The sequence below is a fragment of the Armigeres subalbatus genome, chromosome 3 (genome assembly GCF_024139115.2).
Source record: "Armigeres subalbatus isolate Guangzhou_Male chromosome 3, GZ_Asu_2, whole genome shotgun sequence".
NCBI classification, from domain to species: domain Eukaryota; kingdom Metazoa; phylum Arthropoda; class Insecta; order Diptera; family Culicidae; genus Armigeres; species Armigeres subalbatus.
In genome coordinates, this window is record NC_085141.1 from 25,869,758 (window position 1) to 25,879,548 (window position 9,791).

General features: G+C 40.6%; 1 protein-coding gene across 1 annotated transcript; it reads left to right on the forward strand.

Moving 5' to 3' along the window:
• Positions 1–247: 247 nt before the first annotated feature.
• On the forward strand, positions 248–9,359 carry LOC134224400 (antigen 5 like allergen Cul n 1-like). The gene is made up of 3 exons (XM_062703723.1): positions 248–404; positions 8,382–8,650; positions 8,715–9,359. Exons 1-3 carry the CDS (start codon positions 386–388, stop codon positions 9,222–9,224), a joined length of 798 nt encoding a protein of 265 aa, XP_062559707.1. The 5' UTR covers positions 248–385; the 3' UTR covers positions 9,225–9,359.
• The last annotated feature ends 432 nt before the right edge of the window (positions 9,360–9,791 follow it).

Sequence of the window (9,791 nt, forward strand, 5' to 3'; positions counted from 1 at the left end):
GCATGTCGAACATAGACGACGAACATGTTTTAATCGAGTGATATTGAATACTGAACTGATGATGGATGGTTGGAAAGGGGTTGCGGGTGGTACTAATTGACCATCGATGAGGCACATCCGCTGGGCCTATTTGCATTGGGCGGAGCAGTGTATAATTGTTCATATTGTATGGGGAGAAAAAAAATTAAGATAGCGTATCGCACCATCCATCAGCGGGAGTTCCTTTGAAGGAGGCTACTTTGCGCCCTATAAAATAAGATGCGTACTGGTAGGGCAGGTAACTTGTTCGGTGTGGGCGTCCCGAAGTGGGACAGTGCTTCTTGGATCTCGTTTTGTTTTCGGATAAACAAGTGTGTTCAGTGTGAGAGGTGTTCAACCGGCCAAAATGTTCGGAGTGGCCAAAAGTAAGCGAATTATTTTTTTTTTTTTTGAGCTTCAAGCAGTACAGTGATTCTTTTTTTCGACTGAAGTCGAGTCAAGTACGAGACACTGAAGACGACCTTACTGTTGAGGTCGAAATACGTATCTGTCAAGATACAATTAAGTGGTGGAATTAAATGGGATTGTACAAACTCGTCTTATGACAAGTGAAGACATTCCACTAAAAAGCTCAAAATAATTTTCTTAACAATTTGATACCAAATACATTTTGAATAAAATTTGTGATCCTTGTTTACCTTCAATAGTATTGAATTAGTTCAAAATAAAATATTTATTAGATGTTTTTCTTGAAAAAAATGTCGCGTGTTTGATATATTTTAGTATTTCTCCTACAATCAATTTAAACTAAAAGGCTGCACGATCGTTTCAAAAATAAATTTTCAATAGAAAACAAATGATCTTCTTTCTTTCTTTTTTCAATGACTGCTGCATTACTTTCACGAAGTTTAATTCAAATAAAGAAGAATAAACAGTGAAGAAATTCTAAAATGATTAGACCTAGTAGTGCTTTATGCCATTGAATGTAGTAATTTTAATGCTCCCACTGATGATAATAATAACTAGCTCCAGATATTGTGCCAATATGCCAATACATTGAAAATGTGTTTCAAGCTTTCAAAATTTCAACAACGATTTTTTTCGTTTCATTTTATGTGCAGACTTCCGAGAAAGCACGAATAATTATTGATAATATGTAACTTCCGTCTTACACAAGTGTTCGACTGTCGTCTTCTTCAACACTGCTCTGAAAACTATGACAGATGCTTGAAGTCTTTTGTTTTCTAATTTTTACATCCATGAACATGAACTAGAAGTTTCGATTGTATCGCGTAATTTTATGGGGATCTAATTTAGAAGTTTTGTAACTTGGGTTTGAAAAAATAAAAATATATTAGATCTTAAATAAATTTGATAAGCTATAAATAATATTGAAATAAAGTCTGGAACTATAGAGAGACTCGGATGACCCTCAGAATTATATTTAAAATTCAATGAACTCCAAGTTTATAACAAAAGTCTTTAAATTTCCGATCCCGAAGGCTTTGGACAGCGGAAGTGAAGGTACCGTGGACATTAGGTAACTAGGTGTGACTTTTTAATTGTGTAATCTGGTTTCTGTGTAATGTTCTACAGCCGGGCAAGGGCGTAGGATTGCTTGTCCAGAGATTACGAGTTCGATTGAAAATCAGGCCAAATTCCATTTGGAGTTCGATGTAATAGGGGCGTAACTGTATTGATCGATTTCTCTTAATCGATTTTATATTTTGTTAATAACTCAATTGTTTCGAAAGCTACAACCGTGATTATTAATTCTGGTACAAGATACATTCATCCTTTATCACACCAAACCATTAAATCATCGACAAACTAGCGCAATTCGATACAATAATAAAAAGAAAACATCGACGAAGAGAAATCGATCTAGACAGTTACGCCCCTATGAAGCTAAGCGCGAGATATGTTGTTTGACCTTTTGTTTATTTGGGAAGCTCATTTGCCGTGAAACATTACGGAGCCAAGATCAGGATTTCAATACAGTTCCGGAGGAGAATGTCCGGCAGTGAAGAATAATGAAACGAACACTTTAAGTGATAGTGTGAAGTGATTAAAAAGTGTGGTATTGAGTGGCGACCAGAAAGGATTACCGACCACTGAGACCAACCATTGGGGCGCTTTCTACTCTTTTAATAAGGGTCTGGATTTTTTGCAGCCTATCAGGGTTCTGAAGGCGGAAGTTCCAAATGAAGGCGAGGATGAGCCTGGAGAGTTCCCGCTCGCTAAGTTTCTTTAGCATTAAGGACGTCCAGGTTGTTGAACGCCTTCGAAATATCTAAGTAGTTCGGCATGCTCGAAGACGTTCTGAAGAACATATCCCAGGCTAGCAAAATAGGTATTCACACATTTTCGGACGCTCATTAGACCTCTATGGATACGAGACCTAGACGATGCTCCGACGAGGACCAACGTGCACTTGGAGTTTTCGTTAGGAAAGTACTGCGTACCATCTATGATGCGGTGCAGATGGCGGATGGTACGTGGAGGAGGCGAATTAGCCACGAGTTGTATCAGCTGTTGGGAGAACTATCCATCGTTCACACCGCGAAAATCGGAAGACTGCGGTGGCCGGGCAAGTAGCCAGAATGTCAGACATTAATCCGGTGAAAATGGTTATCGACAATGATCCGACGGGGACAAGAAGGCGAGGTGCGCAGCGGGCAAGGTGGATCGATCAGGTGGACGACGTATTTCGGACCCTCCGCAGACTGCGTGGTTGGTGACGTGCAGCCATGGACCGATCTGAATGGCGAAGAGTCTTATGTGCTACACAGGCCGCCCTCAAATCAAGCGAATATGGTTGCAACAACTTAATTGTGACTGATTCTGGTCACATAAAAGTTACTGCGATCTATGTGTAACATGTGTGCTCGGGGACTCCAGCCTTAGTCTGAAAAAAAAAATTAAACGTTTTCGGAAACCCAGACTTCCGCCTATCTACATTTTTTCTCCATGACTTAAGATGCGAGAACGTTATTGTAAGGAATCGAAGCCACGTAGCTACGTCGCCATGTATCCAGAAAAGACCAGTCACGCCGCCAGGTTTTGTTCATCATAACCAAAAGCAGATATTTTGCTGATTATGGAAGTTTCTTCTGTGCCCTATACTGCCCATGATCGCATATTTGTAACATTTGCATTTTGGTTGATTTCGTAAATCGTTTGTCAACCCTCCCCACAAACTCAATCATTTCTAGCTTGTCACAGATAATGGCTACGAATTCGGTCACATATAAGCTGCGGTAACTTACATGGTTGGAATGTCAAACAGCCGTATAACTTGTTCCCAGACGCTCCAAATTTACTAAAACCAAACCGAATTTCCTGGAGGAGGAGGCAATGTTGTACAACGTGTCGTAGCGCATATGGGGCCCCTAATAGATGTGGCGATATGCCCGTAAAAGTAGGTGGGGATCCGTCCTTAAGTATTACAACTTCTGCTTCATCGTAGGTAAACGCTCCGAGGGTTTAATAGTGAGCTACCCTTATCAACTATTACTAGAAAATACCGACATTAAACTTGATTAGCCACGACGATAGAATAGCCATTACTGGAGCTCTTGTCGGCATCAATATTTTGATTATAAGCACAACTTCTCGCGACGGGTTTCATTTTGTGCATTCCTAGGTATTCCGCGTGCAGTTGCTTAAGTATTGTATTCTGCAAGGGTAACCGTTGTGAGAGAGTGCTCCTGTTGGGTCTTCTCAGGATGTGGTGGGACTCTAAACAAATCTGACCCGAGTGATTGAGCATCTGTTCACTAAGGAGGTGCGGTTCCAACAGCGTCTGTTCTGGCATCCAGCGGCTGAATGAGAAATGCTACTCCCCGGAAGCTATATCTAACATGGCAACCCCATCCCGGTGGATAGGGGCCTTAGGACCTTAGGCTAATAAACAATCGACTTTCTGGAATGTTGTCGCAAATCGAATTTAAAAATGTGGGATGGGTAGGGGAATTGGTCCCTGTACAAGAACTTGCTTTGATAAAAGAAGAAAGGTGTTCTCTGATATTTAAAAATATTTTACCTACAAAACACGCAGATTTTCCGACTTGCTGTTCGTATTCATGAACGATTTTAGTTGTGCAAATCTGTCAAATTTACGAAAAAAAAAACGGCCTGAGATTTTTTTTTTCATTTATTTGCTTTTTTTCGCCAAATTTTTGTTTGGCTGTCCTCATATTGAGGCAGCAACTTTAAATCCAAATGGGTATCTTAAAATTAAGATGAAATGTTGACATTTGTATCAGTACATTGGTCACCAAAAAATCTTTAGGAGGGTAAAAACATACAAACTGTCCTGCAGAAAAAAACGGGTGTATATCCAAAAAATAACTCACCGTCACATAACTAGGGTAACGATGGTATTTTGGACATCAGAATATATTTTGGACTTTTGGCTATATTTTATTTATTTTGTTACATAAATATGGTTCAAAATGTGATTATAAACGAGGCAAACCAGACACATGATTCCTAGTTAATTAACGAAAGGTAAGTAGAAAACACGCAAAATATAGCCAAAAGTCCAAAATATATTCAGATGTCCAAAATACACCATTTACCCTATCATTTGTCTAAAGTATCAATACTAAAAAATGGGCTAGAACAAAACTAATTTGATTCTACCTAACATTTACATTTTTCGAAGTTTGGTTGTTCATACAACTTTTCATATGCAGTTTTGTTCATAAAATACTTATTCTTGTGAATTGTCGAAGTTTTTTGCTTTGAGTACTACTCGTCAGGGCGAGGCACGATTTTCATCCATATTTTTTATGAACAAATTAACTAAGAACTGTTTGAGCATGTAGCTTGAAATAATATTTTAATTTTTGTATACACGTTCAGTACTAGATTCATTGCATATAATTCATTGGCAGCAACATAAGTATTTTATTTAATTGGAAATTAAAATACTTTGTATACGAGAAAGGCAAAAACACGAATGATGGTCGGAAATTTGAAATGAAACTTAATACTGATTTCACTCTAAAGTTTGATAGCCTTGATGTCTAGATTTAAAAAAATACGGACAGCCTCAAAAAATGCATCTAAAAGGGATCAAGTCAAACTGTTGCAAGTTACCAAATTTTACGATACTCAGAACACATGAAAAAGAAGGTGTCAAAGTTATGAAGTACTGTGTGGCATTGGGTAGGCTTATAGACCTTTTCATGTGACACTGCCGAGACTGCACTTGTTTACAACTGCTGAACAGGCCCGCAAGTCCGAAGCTGTCACTTTCATAGAAGAACTGTCAATTGACGGTAAAATCAGCTGATTTTAAACGTCTCTCGAAAAGGCCTATTATCATGAACAGGCCTTGCATGCATGTTTCAAATGACAGATGCTGTTAGTCATCGGGAGTATACACATTCGCAGTCAGTCGATCCCACCTTCCTCGCGAGCAGTGGTGCAATTTATCAACAATGCCTGCTGAGTGTGATTCTTTTGTTTTGTATTTTTCTCTGCTCCTCTTTGCCTATGTCGGTGTCTTTCAGTCAGCACGACAAAGCAGGAGTAGCTTAGCAAACTCGGTTTGCCAACAGCGGGCTGAAGCTGATGATCATTCGGCACAAATTTCCTGTCACTGTCTTTCAAGTGATAGTATTCACCCATGCATTTATATAGGGCCGTCGCATTCACACAGCAGCGAGTGAACTGAATAGGCTGTCAGTGTGGGCTGCGTGTGCAATGAGAAGAGAGGTCTTTTGTTTACTTTATCTTTGATTGTTGCTGCTAACCATTTTCAGTTTTCACTGCTAGGAAGTGAGTGTGAAGAGGCAATGGTATCAATATCCAACAAATTTCAGTCACTGAGATTGAGAATTCGCACCACTGCTCGCGAGTGCAGCAGTGCAAACATGATGGGTGACAAATATGCGCGATGTTGAATTGCACATTTGGAGATCCTGCCATGGGTGCATAAAAATATTTCGCATATTTGTCACCCATCATGTTTGCACTGCTGCACTCGCGAGGAAGGTGAGATCGACTGACTGCGAAAGTGTATACTCCCGACTGCTGCTGCTGCTCCTCAAGGTTCTCCACGGTTTCCAAGTACTGTGGCAAATATCCTGATTAAGGATGCTTACTGCACTCGTCAACCGATAGGAGAACTGCAATTTGGTTATCCAATGTCGGGACATGGGGTCTGTCCCATACACGGAAGAAATAAACTACCCAATAGTAAGTTTAATTCACCCAACCTCGAACATCCGTACGGGAAGCCAAAATTGAGTAAGTAGGGTCGAAGTAGTTTGCCTTTACTCCCATGTTAAAAAAGTACCCAACGGAAAATTTATTGACCCAAATTTAAGTTTAATTTACTCAATTTCGACCTCAGGTAATAAAACTCAAAATTGGCTTCCCGTATTGAGCTGGCGTCGTTGGATTGTTTGGCTCTTTTGTTTTTGACAACAACAGAAAGAGTGGATGAAAGAGAAGAGAAAAAATAACTCAAAAGTAAGTTTAAAAATACTCAATTTTGGGTATTTTTTTTCTTCCGTGTAGAACTGTGTAACTGCTGTGCCCATATGACTGGCCAGTTCATCCGTTAATTGCTGTCGTTGCACCTCTCCTTCCTCTAGCCGTTGGCCGCTCGCTCTGTTTCCCCTTCCAGGACCAGCTCCAGTAGAGGCTCCGCCCTCGGGCAATCGCATAGGTGGTATTTTTCTAGATCTGGGTGTGGTTTTAGTCCCGGAAGCTATTTCTTTACAGTGCTAAATAGCTAGGTTCAAGAACCAGTGCTCGCCCGAGGGTGGTGTTTCAATTGGGCCTTCAGCTCCCGAAATGATGATTTTTCATGGATGCACAGGGTTTTTCGCCTGAGCTTCCACTTATATTGATTTTATTTATTTATTTATTCGACAGTCGATCTCGAAAAACTCTAACACTAACAATGAAGTCAAATAAATAGTAGTACAAATTTAACAAAGAACACATAGATCTGATTGGTTCGTTCTATGCATAATCTGTCCCGTGTTGTTGAAGCCTCAAAAATATCCGTTGTCTTAATGGCCGAGGGACAATATTCATGCCGATTTGAGTGAGGATCCCGAGCGCCCAGAAGAGTTTTGGCAACAAATGTGGCTCTCATATCGCTCTCATCCTTCTGCAGTATATCCATACCTAATAAACGGTACCGGCTCTCATAAGGTGGCAGATCGTTGGATGTTTGCCAAGAAATAAATCAAAGTGCGTACTTAATGAACTTTGATTAAATTTTCTCAATTCTTTCGATCCAGACGCTTTGAACAGGACTCCATACCACAATTGCTGTTTCAAATAGAAAAACTTAACTAAAGTAGAGTGACCATAGGCAGTATGGATCACGGAAGATGAATCCTAAATTCCGATTGGCTTTATTGATGACGTGGCTGTAATGTTCACGAAAATTTTATTTCGAATCTAGCATAACGTCAAGGTCCTTTACGGCGCATCTCCTTTCTAATGGTTCGTTTTCAATGACGATGAGAGTTGTTTTCCTGGTAAACAAGAAGGCGGCGCACTTCTTCACACGGATGATCAGGAAATCACGTCTACACCAATCCACAAATTTGTCGATGAACATTTGCAGCAACCGACAGTCGTCTGGTGACTTAACGAGCCAATAGATTTTGAAATCATCGGCATAGACAATTTTGCAATTTTGGAGCATGACAAAACATACGTCGTTGAAAAACAAGATGAAAACCAGAGGCCCTAGACTGCTGCCTTGTGGTACGCCGGAGTTGTTGCTGAAAGGTTTGACTCCATACACCTTACAATATTAGCCGCCACTCCTAAGCGATCTTATTTAGCCAGGAGAATACGATGATTCACCTTATCGAAGGCTGATTTATGATCCGTGTAGACCAAATCTACTTGTATTGCAAGCTCCATAGATTTCAAGCAGAGTAAAGTAAATTGCACTAAATTTGTTGGTCTGGTGAGATATACAATATACATCTTTGCTGTCAGTACTGGCACGGTGGTTTCCATACTCTATCCAAGCCGTCCACAAACAAAACGTTAGGCCAGGAAGTTCACGTTTTGATTGCGTGCTGTTCAATAGATGGTTTCTATGCCTCCCTTTCACACTCTATCGTTTCATACTTGTTCGCGCCCTTGTGAGAGCTTTCTATCTGATGATTTTTAATTTTCTTTCGATTATCTACTTCCTCATACTTTGAGTAGAACTGACCGATAAAGCCGATGAACAAATCATTCATTACAATCACGGTCGTAAAATCTGCTTCACGGCTCAATATTATATGATTTGCACTATCTGATTTGCACTATCTGCAAGCCCAGTTCCAGTGGAATTGTAGAGCCATAGAAGAATAAGAAAAATATATGACACTAAGTAAAAATCAATTTCACTCTTTTCTTTTTACCAGCCTGGGTTTGGTCACTGTTGGTGATGGCTTCGCTCAAGCGGGCCTACACGGTGGACTACTGTGACTCCAGCATCTGCTTCGGTGGTGTGCCCAACATCGGTTGCGACAATAACGGCAAGCTGAGCAAGTCCTGTCCGAAGGATGCCAAAATCATCGAAGTGACCGACGAGCTGAAGCAGCTGATTCTGGACACTCACAACAACTACCGTAGCACGTTGGCCACCGGTGGAGTTAAATGGTTGCCCAAGGCTGCCGCTATGCCCACCTTGGTAAGCTTTGTTTTAAATGTTTCGTCTTGTTCATGTAATTTTTTATTTTCGTATTTTCTAACAGACTTGGGACAATGACTTGGCTGCTACAGCGCAGATGAATGCCAACCGTTGCGAACGAGGACATGACAAGTGCCATAACACGCAGGAATATTTGAATTCCGGTCAGAACTTGAACTACATCGCCACCAGTGCCGATACGATCGACGTTAAGGATCAGCTTCCGAAACTGATCAGCAGCTGGTGGGATGAACGCCACGACGTCAACAAGAACATGGTCAACACGATGTACGACCCGGGCAAGAGCGTGATGGTGTTCCACTTCGCCGTCCTTGGAAGCGATAAGGTCAACAAAGTCGGATGCGGTATGGCTCAATGGACCATCGAGAACGGTTGGCTGCAGCTGTACTTGGTCTGCAATTACTCGTTCAATGACTTCATTGGCATTCCAATCTACGTTAAGGGTGCACCTTGCTCCAAGTGCCAGAAGGGATGTAACCCCAAGTTCGCCGGGTTGTGTAACGAAGATGAACCGGTACCACAGTTGATCGATTATCCGGCTCCACAGGCCTAATTGTGGTGATCTGACCCCATAGAACAGAACAGCAGTTGAGTAAATATGTTTTCGAAAATTTTGAATGTTAAAAACCAAACCACTGACCCGATGCGTGAAAACGATAAATGGTAAATAAAAATAGGTGATTGGGAACTCGATGTATTCATAACTTTTTTGAAGAATACCTAATAAATGTTTCGCTACATTAAGCTCGTTGCCTGGGTAGAAGAGTGAAGCCTTCAGTTAATATATCAATTCTAACTGCAGTTGCAAATCCGAACCACTAAGACATACAATCAATCAAAATTTGTAATTCCAACCAATTTCTATTCCAACTGATTAAATTATTTCACCTTGTTGCTTCAGCAAGACTTGACAGCATTAAATTACATCTAACGGTTGATGAATACTCGCTTCTATTTCATCCATTTATTCTGATCGAAAGCTGTTTACCTCTAGTTTGCCATACTTCTCAGTATCGGGGATGCCATATAGGTGGGGTCATGCGGAGTGAAAATAAAATCGAGGCTCCGTTTTTGTTTTCAGTTTCAAATACACTTTATTTACTATCATTTTTACATTGGA